This window comes from Cylas formicarius, unplaced genomic scaffold (genome assembly GCF_029955315.1).
Source record: "Cylas formicarius isolate icCylForm1 unplaced genomic scaffold, icCylForm1.1 PGA_scaffold_4__25_contigs__length_36172078, whole genome shotgun sequence".
Taxonomy (NCBI): Eukaryota; Metazoa; Arthropoda; class Insecta; order Coleoptera; family Brentidae; genus Cylas; species Cylas formicarius.
In genome coordinates, this window is record NW_026844334.1 from 7,461,823 (window position 1) to 7,476,464 (window position 14,642).

Sequence of the window (14,642 nt, forward strand, 5' to 3'; positions counted from 1 at the left end):
CGCACCATGTAAAGCAACATGTTTTAAACAGTACTTTGAAGTTTTTCATATTATTATTATACCATTCTTAGAAGTAAAAATGAAAATTTGGTATTTCTTTTATTGGTCTTTACCTCTAGGTCCGATTTTAGACTTTTTTAATATATTTTTAAGTTTGCATTAGAAATGTTAAAGTTATATCAGTTTTGAAGGTTTGAAAAGTCAATTATCGCCACGTATTCTAAACTAACTGCAACATATACTGGTACCAAATTTCCATTTTTTTTTCTCTCTAAAAATATAAATTTACAATTTTTCTGATTACTAACTTTTACTTTTACTAGAATCTAAATTTAAAATTTCGTTAATGACTTATTTTTGATTTTTAAATTAAACCTTCAAAACAAAAAGACCAATCAATGATTGTCAATAATAGTGTGAACTTAACGACTATTTTTCTTTTACTGATATACATAACAGTCTTTGGAGAAAACAATATCCGTGTATCGAGAGCATTCTCCTATTTTGAAGAAAATAAGACACATATTTTCGAATTCAACTTGCAGCAGAATGTAAAATTTTGTAGGCAACTGATTATTTAATTGGAAATTCTGCTCTTTATCAATTATGCAGTGATCAGGTATGCGCACACTGTCACTTTAAGACATCTGCTTTCTTAGCCATTGGAGGTTTCCAGTACTTGAGTCACCAGATTGGGAAGAATCGGATGGTTTTGATAGATTTCATTAGATGGCCGAAAAAATATAGAAGTCGTAGTAGGACATCGATCTATCGAACTCACAAAGGAATTCGTTATTGATTGTGCTTTGCTCGTGACAAAATCAACTTCCGATTGAAGGGTCGTTCCTCAAAATTCTTGCATAATACACTGCTTAGGAAAAACTAAGGATTCAAACACATTCTCAAGTAAGGTTGAGGACATAAATGCAGCGCCCTGGCATTAGGAAAGATAGAATAGGAATCGGAACACTTTGAAAGCTTGACAAAAACAAAAGTTCATATCTACAAGAGCGTGATGCGACTTTCAAGAACTGACACCACAAAAACGTTAGATATGATTGAGGTCTGCTAAATAAAATCATTGAGAAGAATCGTGAACAATACAGGTATAGACAGAATTAAGAATGAAGATATCAGGGAGAAGTGAAAGGCTAGGTTATGGGAGTGGAGTGCACAAGCATTAACAATGAATCAATGTTGGCGAGGAAGATTCATGACAACGCCTCTTTACGATAGACAACTTGTGGTCGACCAAAAAAGAGGTATAAGGACGCTCTAGACCTATTACTAATATAATAATAACGAGAGACCTCAACTTGTGGTTGTAGTTGAACCCGTAGTCTTATGGAACCATGATTTTTCGAGTATGGACGATTTCTTTCATTTATACTATTTTAGTAAATAAAACGCACAATTAATTTATAGACAATGGTTATATTTATTACGCCTTAAAAATTTGTAACCCCATTGTATTACAATAATTATAAAAGCTGTCAAAAGCTCGATCATTTAGTGTCATTATAATATACTGATATTTTTCACGCTTATAAAAAACATTTCCACATATTCTAAACGGAAGTGACGACGCTCAACCGGACAAGTTTTTATCTATTCACGTTCTAGGAACTAAACCAAACATTATCACTGCAAACGATTTTTTTTTTCATTAATAATGTGCCTTGATCGAGACCTTGAAATTATGCGCAAAATAATTATGGGGTTGTTTAACTATTGCCACCTATCGACTAACAAATTAACTAAAAGCGACGGTTGGGCATCGTTACTTCTACCTTACAACTGATTAATATTACAATATTATCCTAAAATATATAATATAGATACTATACAGTACATTGAAGGATTCTGACGATATAAAAACTTTCTCCACCAGCTTAATCATAGGTACTCTAGTAGTTGCAATAAATACTCGTCCTTTTAGGTCATTAGGAAATCGTGCGTTGCGATAGCCGTTCGAGATTATTTTTTTGGTATATATATCATCAAGTTATGGCACGTATTGCTTTAAAAAGGGGAACGGCCGGCAAATGCACGATTCCTCGCGAACAGAAACCTGAACAAGACCAAGATTAATAACAATCAAGAAGGGAACCAAGAACAATCTTTTGGTAGTTCGACAAGCGCACAACAATTTGTGTTGTCTTTTGTTTTCGGAAAACGAATCGGTGGGGGAAACGAAAACCTCGGTGTTTATGTTTGAAGCTCCGATTCAAAACGGACGCCGCGGTTCACGGGCGACATTTTTTTTTGTTAACCTAAAAATTTATAGCCGCAAACAGCCACCGGGGCGGGGCGCCCGTTTCGAATGCGACGCGATAGTTGCGGTAATACAATCAAAAAGAGAAAACAATATAATCTCTGCTGATATTGCTCTTGGGTAAACTCTGAAAAATACATTTATAATAATAATCAATTAATAATGACAATAAATTTTGGTCGGGGTCGGAACGGCAACATTTTGTACTCATTCAAAAATCACCAGTTTGATTTGTAACGCGCGCAAGGCTCCGCGTGGTATATTTAAGGGGCTTGAGGAGGGCCGAAGTTTCAATTTAGCCCGTCAGTGTAATTCAGCTATGTATCAACTTGGTGTTTTTCTACTCTATTGTATATGAAATTTTCCATAGATGCTAAAAAATTTAGAAATCAAAAAAGAAATAATATAACTTTTTTTTTTAATCAGAAGATGTATGCTTTTTAAAAATTTCCAACTGCTATTAGCAAAACGAGACAACAAGATTAAAAAAATAATATAAAGTTTGTTCGTTTTTCAGAAAATCAACAACTTTGTATGCTTTTTCGGGTCTCAGAAAGACAAAGACATTATGGCCGAGATACGGGTAAAATGAAATATCAAAAACTACTAATAAACTAGTAAAAAACTTCTAAGCTGCTTGGAGAATCGGTTTGTTTTAAAAGCAGCGTTGCCAAGTTTGCAACTAAATAAAAATCGGAGGCAAAATGCAACGTAAGAAAATTATACAAATTAATGATTGTTTATTAAAATAACTTCCTTAGTTGTCTTATATTTGAAGTTACTCGTTAGTCAATTAACAATTCGATAGCATTACTTATATGTTCTCAAGTATTCTCTCACTAAGAAATGTAATGTTTTTATTAATAATCAATTTTTTCTAATTAATTAAAAAATAATAAATGTGAATTGTACTTTTGACAGTTAAATAATAAATGATAATATTTTGTTGCCTGCCTTAAAACAATATAAATTTTCATTTCTTTTAAGATTTTGTACATATCTCGGTCGTCAACTGCAAAAATTAGTAATAAAGTATTTTCGAAAGACATCGCAATAGTTTTGATAAATAAATTAAACACATGCAATTTGATTGAAACTAAAACTTTTTTTTCACCTCCGAAAGTCAGTGTCGCGCTTGCGGGAACGCCTCCGGAATATACCACAGCGAGCTTAGCCATTATCCTGAGCGTAAAACAGCAGAAACAGCATCATGATATAACAATTGGCCGGTTCCCGGCTCTGCTAAAGTAGTGCCGCCTCTATCTAAAGCCAAGGGGCGGCAATGCAGAGTGGGGAGCGCGAACCCTTTGCCGTCCCGCCCGTCCCCTACTACAGTACGCTATAAACATACATAAAATACCTTCTCATTACTTTAACACTTTCCATTAATAATAAAACGTACAGACGACCCGGAAAAACTTCGAAAATAGGTGAAATTCCCTAAGCCACCGTGTAAATAGTAAATATTATGTTTAATTGAAAACAGAGAGGGAGCGTATCCTAGCGGCTATACAAAAAAACTACCGTTATATAGTGTTAAAAATGGCCGCCGAAATCGCGGAAATCACACAACTACGACACCGAATATAAGTAGTTATCATGGTATAATGAGTGCGAGCTCGAGAGCTCTCCGACCCTGGAACGCCGGTCGGAGAGCTTCCGAGAAAAACTCCAAGAAAACTCCGACGAGAAAATCAAAAACCGTGACCAACAGAACAACATTTGGAAATTTGGCAACGATGCGGGAGGTAATTTAGTTGATCTTCGCAGTCTTCTCAACAATGTGCGTGTTGTTACGGATATCGAGAGATTGTTCTACGGGGTTCCCCTAAATCGATCCCTATTGGAAGTGTATGAAGGATGGAAAAAGATAGGGTTGCGAATATTAAAATAGTCGAAAGAGACATCATCAGCATTTTTTAAAGATTAAGTGTATATTATTATATAAAAATTATTTCTAGAATATTTTGAAACAAGCTTTATCCATCATAGCAATTACACCGCAATTTCTGCAACCCGATAATTTATCAGATTTTGATAAAATATCAGACTCAAAACTTCTCAGAAAAAATGATTTTAATTGACGCAGTATAAAAAAACTCATACTTTTAGGTTACTGAAACCTCCATTCCGTTAAACATAAAATTAATAATAAATACTACATAATTAAATCTGTCAAAATATATCGTACTACTAATAAATTGCATTATTCTAGTATATTGCTTTAACTTCAAAAGGGTTCAAAGTATGTATAGTACATTATATTACATTTAGATCAAGAATTTTGATGACATGTTTTGGATTTCATTTTAAAAAATGATGTCAAAGTCTGATTCGAGTAGAACTCACAATGTTGCAATTTTTTATCCATTCTCTCCCATATCTAACAGGAGTCTGGGGAACCCCGTATACTCAAAGCCAAAGGCTTCGGCCTCTACCATCAATGAATTGACCGAATGAAGTTATTCCTCTAACGAATTGATCTATTTTGTTTTTTCATTCTTTAAATTTTAATTACCTAATTGCCTTATAAAAATCCCTGAGAAAAACTTCCGCCCTATATAACGACACGATAGTAAAAATAACGAGGTTTGCTTGTAGACTGAATCGAGGAACTCACTGATGATAGATTTTTCGGGACGGTTTCCTTGTCTATTGCATCGAGAATAACTATAGTCAAGCGAGCATTGTTCTGCACGTCACACAGCACACGCAACTACCGATCTCCACCAACCACGAAATTTTCATGGTCAAACATTTGACCTTGCCAAGCGCCTTACTCACTACAAAGTTTACCTCTACGTCAATATTAAAAAATGGTATACAATTTACAGTATAAAAAATCTAATTATCGCCAATGAACGACGCTCGTTTTTTTTTTAATGATTTTTTTGAACATTTTTTTTATATCAAAAAGTTTATCACTCTGTATAATTCTTCGCGTAGCAGTCGAATTTCTTTTTTTTTTTTTTCATCGTCACAGTACACTTTTCTTGAGCCGGGAGATGTAGTCGAAACAGATTGTGCGGTCCCTACCTAAACTCTACAGCTAGTAAGTATAAAAATATATATCACAAAATTTGAAATTTCACCGTCAAATGGTTTTGCCAATCTTACGAACCTAAGATAATTCCTAACGCCTACGAGTCTACAAGTGAAGTTACTCATTTTAGGGTCTCGTCTTAAAAGTACCGCCGAAGTGGGGCCTGCTCCCGCCCACCGTTGTTGTGTAAATATTCCCTGAAATCGTAAAGGCAAATTTGAAAATCGCGGCGTAAGGAAACGATAGACAGTCGGTGTGAGAATTCTGAAAAAAGCAGTCCTGTTTGCAGTTTCGAGTTCTTTAGAACTTCAATATCACAGTTTATTCCCTTCTAGTTGTTAGAGGCAGTTTGATCGGGCGGGTGCCGCTCGCTCGTCCTCGAATGGTACGTTTAAGAGGGTAACGCGACCGAAAAGCTTAAAATTTATAGCCAAACGCTTCGTGGTTGGCAGAACGAATACGATCAAAACGACTAACGACACACAAGCAACGTTCGACACACATCTAATAATGACCTACATGCAGCCAAGCTACACTAAGATACACAAGTGGTGCTCTATAGTACGACCCTTACCCTGATTACGCCATTTCGTGTAATATTGTGCAATGACAGCCTTATCAAAGTGAAAGAGCACAGCTCAGCGGGAGACATGTTTCGTTTTCCGATTTTTGCAGTGCAAGCCTTCATGTTCCGACTGGTCGCCCCCAATTTCTCATCATTACATCCGCTGCACTTTTATGCGCCGCCTCCAGCTCCATCTACCGGCGAAATGTCAGTTTATGACGTTATTATCGAAAATGACAGAGAGCTCTAAAAAGTTTTCGAGCTTTCAGTGACTTCGTATTTCTTGGACGTGCAAACATGTAAAACTAAGTCTTCTTCAACCTAGCAACAAATCAACAACGGCCTCGATGAGAATGACAGTTTATGTTGATACAGAGGCTTTTAGAGATATAAGGAAGGATTGAATTATTCGAATGTAGTGAGCTGAAGGCCGGTCACAGTTGCAGGGGCTTCAACATATTTATCATTTTCTGGGCAGTCGCCATTTTGGTCCTCGCACCAGCTGGGGTGCCCACGCCACTTTAACGAATACACCTATATATTATAGTATAATTTCAATAATTCGTAAATTTAAATGTACGTAAAAAACGACTACGAGCTAGGCTTAAACCTAATCGACACTGATTATTGTATTAGAGTCGACAAAAACGTTTTTGCAATGATGATGATGGCTTTATATGTACAACTTCGGCTCGGCATTAGACCGAAACTCTAAGTAGGCCGCGATAACTTTGTTGCAGCTAGTTCAGTGGTGCAGTTTAAAAGTTAGTGCTCACCTAAATCGACGGTTTCTCTTTGGTCGCACGGAACCGACACTTTGGCGTTCGTGTGGTGAACTTGGAAAGCAGGCTAAGCGGGTGCGCGGGTGTGTGGAACATGCACTACTCTAAGAACTACTTACGCTAACACGTCGTATAATATTTAAAAGCTCGCACGCGCACGCAACATCATTGTCGGTCATTCGGACAGAAACTCAACGGGTGTCAGATCCGGCACAGGTAAGTCGGTATACGAAAACGAAACGGCTGCAAGCTGTCACATATGGGCGACTTTTTCTAAACAATAGTTAACTATAACTTACCAATACGGACCTAGAAAACGCTCAAAAAATTTTCGACTAAAAACGGGAGAAATAGGAATTACTTTACCCTCAACGATTGATTAAAATGTATTTATATCATATAAAATTTGCAAAAGTAACGAACGGTTTGTACTTGAAGCAATTTCCTAGAGCCGCCACAATCATCTTTCGCCATATTTATTTTGTCAACGCGGCGATTGATAATCACCATTTCCGTCTGAGGTATTTTGCTGGATGACGATAGTACGTTATCTGTCTTGAGAGGCTGAGTGATTTTGTACGTCCGTTTCTGAAAGGCTTGCGGTAGGAGTGGAGCGAAATTTGAATTCGGATGACGCGGCTTTGCGCTATGGCAGAAAGATTGACCCTACTTTAACGCCGATCGGGAATATGGAGTCGATGGTAGCATTTACTGGTCCTCTGGCTTTACCCGTCCAACATGACTTATTGTCATTTTCAGTAATTCTAAAAAAAACGGGCTGAACTATTTCATTATTGCTTCTTAGAATCTTAGTAACGAACTAGCAAACTAAATTTTCTCTAAAAAAAAGAAAGAAGTAATCATTATAACGAGAAACATTCTTTTGATCTTCATGGAAGCGTACGATATGTAACATGGTCACGTGTAAAGGGTCAATAATTTCAAAAAACAAAACGAATTATTTTGGACACTATAAACAACATCTGAATTATGGATTTGTTGTGTATTGTTCTTGGTGAATGCCTTTCTCAAAAAAAGAAAAAATAATATTGGTCAGCATATATTTTAAATCTGGTAAAATTTCGATAATGGCTTTATGCAGGCGACAGATCAAGCAGACAAGAAATAAGACACATTTCTGCAACATTTTCTTTGTTTGATCGAGTCAATAAAGATTTCTACAAGTTGTCGACGAATTATGCTGATAAAAGAAGAAGACCAGAGAAGCACTAAAAATAAAGACTACACATATATAAACTTAGTGGATGATGTCAACTGCTAACCACTAACACTGTTAATTAAAACTTTAAAAGATACATTAGACTGCGGCAGGAATCGCTTGTCGATAGAAATATTCAAGTAATTATCAACCTTTTTGTAACTAAAGGGCCTACAAGGCTTTTCAGATTCTCGAAATCTTCGGCCAACGTTTTTGGAAAGAGAACGATGATCCTCACCATTAAGTCTAAAATTATCCTTACTTAATAGAACTTTAACGCCTTTTTTATACTTAGTCTCATCCAAAAACTTTTGCGTTGTATTTTTCCACCATTGGATGCAGAAGAGAGACAACCGACGGCTAGCTAGCTATAAAAATTCATTTTTAATACTTTCTTCATGGTGGATTCGCACATTTATCCTTGTGGTATGGATAGTTGGTTGCAATTTTCTCTTATGTAAAATACTTAAAATTTCGTGGCAATTTTGCTTCAAAATCGTGTTCCCTTTTTGTCTGCTTGGTCTGGACCCGGCATTAAGTTTAATACAGTAATCTTGTGGGATATGATGGTTCAAAAGTATGATAAATATTTTTAGTTTTTTTAGTTATTGCCTCGGTTATTGCTAACATTTTGATGAAAGGACGTACTAGCTTTAACTACTAACTTTAAAAAAATTTAACACTTTTAGCTTAATTTTCTGGTCAGGAGTTTACATAGTTTACCAAACTGATACTCCCACCTAGATCGAGGGTATAACACATTGAAATTCCGACTCCAAGTTCCATCGGCGTGGGACCTACAACGATAAGGGGAATTCGTGGGACTGGTACATGCACGTACTGGTTAAAGGGGCCCATACACGTCGATCGCGCGCACTCACACCTATCACTAATTAATTATTGGGACACAGCAACTTTTACGATTTTTGAATAATGCGAAAAGAGCACCGGAGAGGTACGATATATTCGCGTAGTATTGACGGCACGACCTAGCGCGAAAATTAACTACGACAACTAAAACAACACAATAAACTTTGCTCCTGATAAACAATAATAAAATAAAAGTAAGTAACGCCGTAAAGAAAGGAAGGTCGTAAAGCTCTCTAACCAAAATATTGACGTTGTTGAGATATTTGACGGTTCTTTAAAGACTAGCATTGGATTGATTTCAGCTCAATTTAACCACCAAGCCCTAGTGCTCCGTTAAATACCAAAATTTAGTTTATTACTGTTACTTACGTAATATACATGTCATATATACTAAGTAAAAGCTTTCGTTTACACCGTTTTAAAACCCAACTCTTAACCCTAGAAACTATCTACTTATAACGGGGGTGTAAGAAAAAAACACGGGATTGCTTGTATGAAAATTTCCATGCACGACTGTTAACAATTCGGCAACACCGTCAGCGCTCGCAGCGTCAAATTTCGAGTTTAAAGGAAAACTTAAAACATAACTACGTAATCACAATAATTGTCACCTCACATTTCGCCGTATATATATATAGGCTTAAAGATAAAAAAATTCACTAAAAACTAACAAACATATAATTGTAATAAACTAATAACATAACGATTTTATAGTAAACAAATATTTGGGGACCGCCCGGCCGAAATACCTGATCCAACCCATAGAAATAATAAGGAAGATAGAACGCCCGACGATGCAGTTGAAAGTCGCAGGGGCCGCCATTTTTATTCCTTATAATTTAACCTCTTTATTAATGTAAAAGTGATAACTTGGAATCCTGAGTGTTGCTCGTTGCTGACGGATCAATTGAAATGGGAAAGTGTTTCCATAAATTATAACCTTCAAAACATTTTGCGTGCCCTTCCGGTATGCAAAAATGACACCAGCTCAACGCGACCGCCGTTTGGATTAAAAATGGCGGACCCCGCCGCGTCCTAACTTCCTCGTTCCTGAAAAACATCCGATCCAAAATAAAAAACGTATTTTAATACTGAACCCGACAAAATGCGTCCCCGAAAATAAATGCTACCTAAAATGCAACAACATAACAAAGAAAACTAAACGTCCGCCATCCTCGCGCTGAGCTCTATCGAGCCCTGGTCAGCTGCAAGCGACAAAATTCGTCCAGGCGAAGCCCGGCTAGTTCACGCCACAAAAGCCCCAGATCCAAGTCCATGGGGTCGGGTGTGGGGGGCGTGGGCGGGGGCGCTTTGGTGACCGCGCGAGGAGCCGCATGCTATGGCCACAGCTGTAACGGCCGCGACACGTGGCGGGTATAGCAGTAAGCCAACGGCTTGACGAAATGGGTGTCGACCGTGCGACAATGAGGACACGGTACCATGTGACTGTAGTCGCTGAAGAAGTTGAGACGCTGCGCCGGATGCAGCACCGGTTTGAAACAGGAGTTGCACTGTAATAGGGAAAATTGAGGTTATGTCCTGCTAAAGGACCGCCAGCTCGAAACGAAATCCGTTATATTACACGTTGCCAAGGATTTTTGAAGACAATTTTATGAACTAATTTTGAAATCCTCTGTAGACAAATTATTTGCGGAGAGGTACATGGTGTTCCATTACAAATTACCAAAAGGATAACTTTGTTACTATTGATCCTATGATGAAGTTTAAATTATCACGGTTGCGGAATTTTTCCTAAACCTTCCGATTCTGCAATCAAAAATATAAATGAAAAATTTTATCTATCAAATTATGACCGGTCGAATATTCGATTGATTTTTTTCTCCTTATTTCAAATATCTGGATTATATCTGACAGACAATTTATCTAGTTTTGGATGTAAGGATGTTGCTAACTATTGATTCAAAAATCAAATTGAAAAAATTACACAAGCGGAAAAGTTGGATATTTTGTCGGTATTTTTAAAATGCACTCAAAATCAGGCTACTGCCCGCACTGAATATAGGAAATTATATCCTCACAGAGTGATTCCAAGTAAAAAAAAACATTTTATACCACTTATAGTTAAGTGAAAATAGCAACTTGGTCAAAAAAATGTAACGCTAATGAATAACTTGATGTCCTGTTATATTTTAAGGTTAGAATCTCAATCACTACTATTAAAATTAAAATGTATTTATTTCAATTGCAGAAATTAAGTTTCAAAATATTTCTTTTCAGAGCATCCATCGAACTCTATCCGAGATTGCATGCGCGGATTTTTTTTTTAATTATTTTTAAATAAAAAATTAATTTAAATTTTAAATATTAATTTTAAAGACTCATAAAATGCACGCTCGCAAGTTGACAAAAATTCAATATCTTACAGACAAACCGAAACGTCTTGAGTTTTGCGTCATTATGTTAGAACGAATTCAAAAGTCACCTAATTTTACTCAACATACTGTGTACAGATGTGTACAGATCATTTTATAAGGCCTCACCCCCTAATTTAAAAAAAATCTGGTCGCCAATGTGTAGAAATTAGGTGCGGAATTATTTCTGGGACCCCATTTTTTCCAAGAAAGTATGACATGCGATCGATATTTTGATTTTCTTCGATTTAGATTTAGAGTAGAAGTCACCTCTTGCTATGATTCCAAATATAGCAACAACATGGGGTACCATATCACAATGTAAAAAACGTAAGAGACTATTTGCAAAATAAATACAATATCTAGATAGGAAAAAATGTTATAATACTCTCCTCCCAGCGGTCAAATTCTTACTACTCTTGATAGCTTTTTATGAGGATTCCTAAAATATACAGAAGAAAGCCGGCTGGAAATGCAAAACAGAATACGAAAAGAAGTTGAAGCCCTAAATGGGCAACCAGAACTTAAATTAATTTAGAATATTAAAGACGATATTTTAGGAAGACGTCTTTTGATAATACTTACTTAAGCATGTAATATTGTTATTTTGTTTGTTATAAGTTATACGTTATACGTAGCAGAAAATGTCATCGTAATTACCAATATTACACAATAGAAAATCATACAATAAATAAACTCTTTGCAATATTTAAAAAAGCAACTAATTTAATATTTTATGGCAAATTTTATTTTAGAATATATACTTATTGACTTGGTTACATCCAAATATTAGATAAAATTCGCGCTATTTCAATATCAGTCAAAAATAAATCATATACATTTGAAATCAGGAGAATAATGCAATTAATTGACAAATTCACTGCAGGCATTTTTAAAAAATGTCGACCCGTGAAAATTTTTAAGATAAATTTTAATTTTATATTTTTGATTGTAGAATCGGCAGGTTTAGGAAAAATGTTTCAACCTCAGTAATTTCAACTTCATCGTAGAAACAATATTAACCAAAGTATCCATTAAGTAATTTATAATTTATAATAGTAAACCCCCATATCCCACATCTGACACCAGAGAGTATCACCACCTTTAGAAGTTATAAAATATGAGAGAAATTGAGTACTAAAAATTCTAAAAAATTGTAGAAATTTAACCAAACTAATAAACAAAAAATTCTAATCAATAATAATATTATTCATAATAATAAGGGTATCACAATTATTGCTAATTGGGAGCAATGTTGCTTGGAAGTTTTAATTTAGTTCTCTGATATCGGTTAAAGTAAATTAAAAAAAAAACTAAGTTTTAGTCAACTTGTAACTATTCACTCATCGAGTGACTAAAATACTTTAGCTCTGCTTATACAGTAGCGCATTTTAAGATACTCAGAATTCTTTTTTTTTTAAGTAGCACCACGGACGTTAGTGCTCGACTTAAAGCTGTACTATTCCTATTGCTACTATTTGTATTTTTCTGTTTAATTTTAACTTAATATTATTTTTCATGGAAACCGAAATTTTCCGCTAGAACTCAACAAAGCGCTAGTTCAAAAAATTTAACAGCCTAATATAATATAATTATGCGACTGTGAGAATTGAAGAAATACTGTATCAAAAATACTCGACCGCTCTAACTTGCTCTTATCTTTTCTTGTTGTTTTTTAAAAATGTACTGCATGCAAAGTCTGAGGGGAACATCCTCAGAGTTGTGAAATAGTGAGAAACAACTCCGACATTTTCCCGTAGTAATTTATTTATATATTTTTTTTGAGAACATTTAAAATTATTAAATTTTTTAACTTTTAAAATTATTCCAAATTCTTTGATATTTCCGGGTTTTCAGCATCTCATCCTGTTAACAGTTTATCATTTTTTATTATTTCAGCTCGTAACTATCAAAAATGTTTATAATTACGGCATAAGTTTGACGCTGTGAAATGATCTCGACAGGGTTTAATTTTCCTAGCAGAAAACCACGTATTGATACCGGCAGAATAAAACAGAGACATTTACACAACGGAAATTGAATTTGCGCCGGTGACACTGTCGATACACCTCTCTGTATTTTCCTGTGCTATTCATAGCAGACCACCGTCCAGATAGGCACAATAATTGTCACATTTTAATCTATACCGTATTGTTTTAAAACTCGTCGAGTGTCACAAGCATCCGGTCAGAAAATACGTTGGGGTATAAAAATAAAAATGCGATAATAAATGACAGGTCTTTCTATAAAAATCTGAAGATTCAAGCCTACAACGACACCGGATGAAGTTAAGGTGGCAATAGATATAATGATGAAGTTATCATTCAACCATCCTAAAACAACTACAGCAGCTGAAGATTTTCTGAAGACCAAAGTACTTCGAAAGGCATTCAAGTAATACCAAATGGGAATTATAGGCATTGTAATTCTTATATTAAATTCTTATCTCTCTGAAAGACAGCAGCAAGACAGAGATCGGCCCGGAAAATCTGGAGAGCTACATAGGAGACAGAAAATTTTTGAAAACTTACTTTACTTCGGACATTCCAAATCTCTAATACCATACGGAATTATTCACTGGTGGAATGCGAATGAAATAAACCTATTACTTAATGCACCTGTTCAAAACGCCCTCAGTTTATACTACTAAATGGCAAATCTGGGAAATGAATATTTAACGACCTGTCAGCAAATACCCCAATATATGAGATTAAAAATATAAAATCATGGGAAAGCTAAAGATTTTCTTCCAAAAAAGTGTTTTTATTTAACTAATTTCAACTAATTACAGGTGAATTTGAAAGAATTCTAGAGGAATTCGAAGGAATTAAGCTTCTAAAAAGAATGTTTCATGAAAAAAGCTAAAGATTTTCTCATGAATTTTCTCAGATTACTAGCTTCAAGGTTTTTTTACATAGTTGCCTATACAGCGAGCGGTAAACAGTTGAAAAATTATGATCTATGAAGGAATTCCAGAAAAATTCCGATAAATTACAGAAAAATTTTGAAGGCTCCAGAGGAACTGAAAAAATGATGCATGTTAAAGGAATTACGAATACACTATTGCCTGTTTTTGTGTATTTATACTTTAGATGTTTATATTTGTGTTTTTAACCTTCACTGATAACATGATAATGTTCATTTCAACATTTTTATTAAATTCGTATATCTTTAACGCATCTGAAAAAGCGACACTTACTTTGATCCTTTCGGTGCAGCAGGGCATGGCGGCGAATATGTCGTAAGAGTACATAGTGCCCAAAACCAAGGAAGATCCATCCCACTTGAGGTTGCAAAATCGGCAAACGATTGCCCGGCCGTTGACGCCCTCCAGACATCCCATGCACACGACCGTTAAAAATTGGGTGCGACCTTCGACTTTCACCTGCGACGTCGGCAAAAAAAAATCGATATTGTTAAAATTTATGAGACCGCACTGCGTACCGATGGCGAAGTTGAAAAAACACGGTGCGATGCAACGCATCGCTGATTTCTCTTTATATGGAATATAATCGG

General features: G+C 35.5%; 1 protein-coding gene across 1 annotated transcript in view; it reads right to left on the reverse strand.

Annotated features, from left to right (window-relative positions):
- Nucleotides 1–1,426: 1,426 nt before the first annotated feature.
- LOC132700454 (headcase protein) overlaps nucleotides 1,427–14,642 on the reverse strand; it is a 258,760-nt gene continuing 245,544 nt past the window's right edge. Inside the window, exons 4-5 of the mRNA XM_060667781.1 lie at nucleotides 14,326–14,511; nucleotides 1,427–10,265 (exon numbers count right to left, since the gene is read on the reverse strand). Of these exons, the coding sequence (XP_060523764.1) occupies nucleotides 10,092–10,265; nucleotides 14,326–14,511 (360 nt within the window). The 3' untranslated portion in view covers nucleotides 1,427–10,091. The remainder of the gene's footprint in view (nucleotides 10,266–14,325; nucleotides 14,512–14,642) is intronic.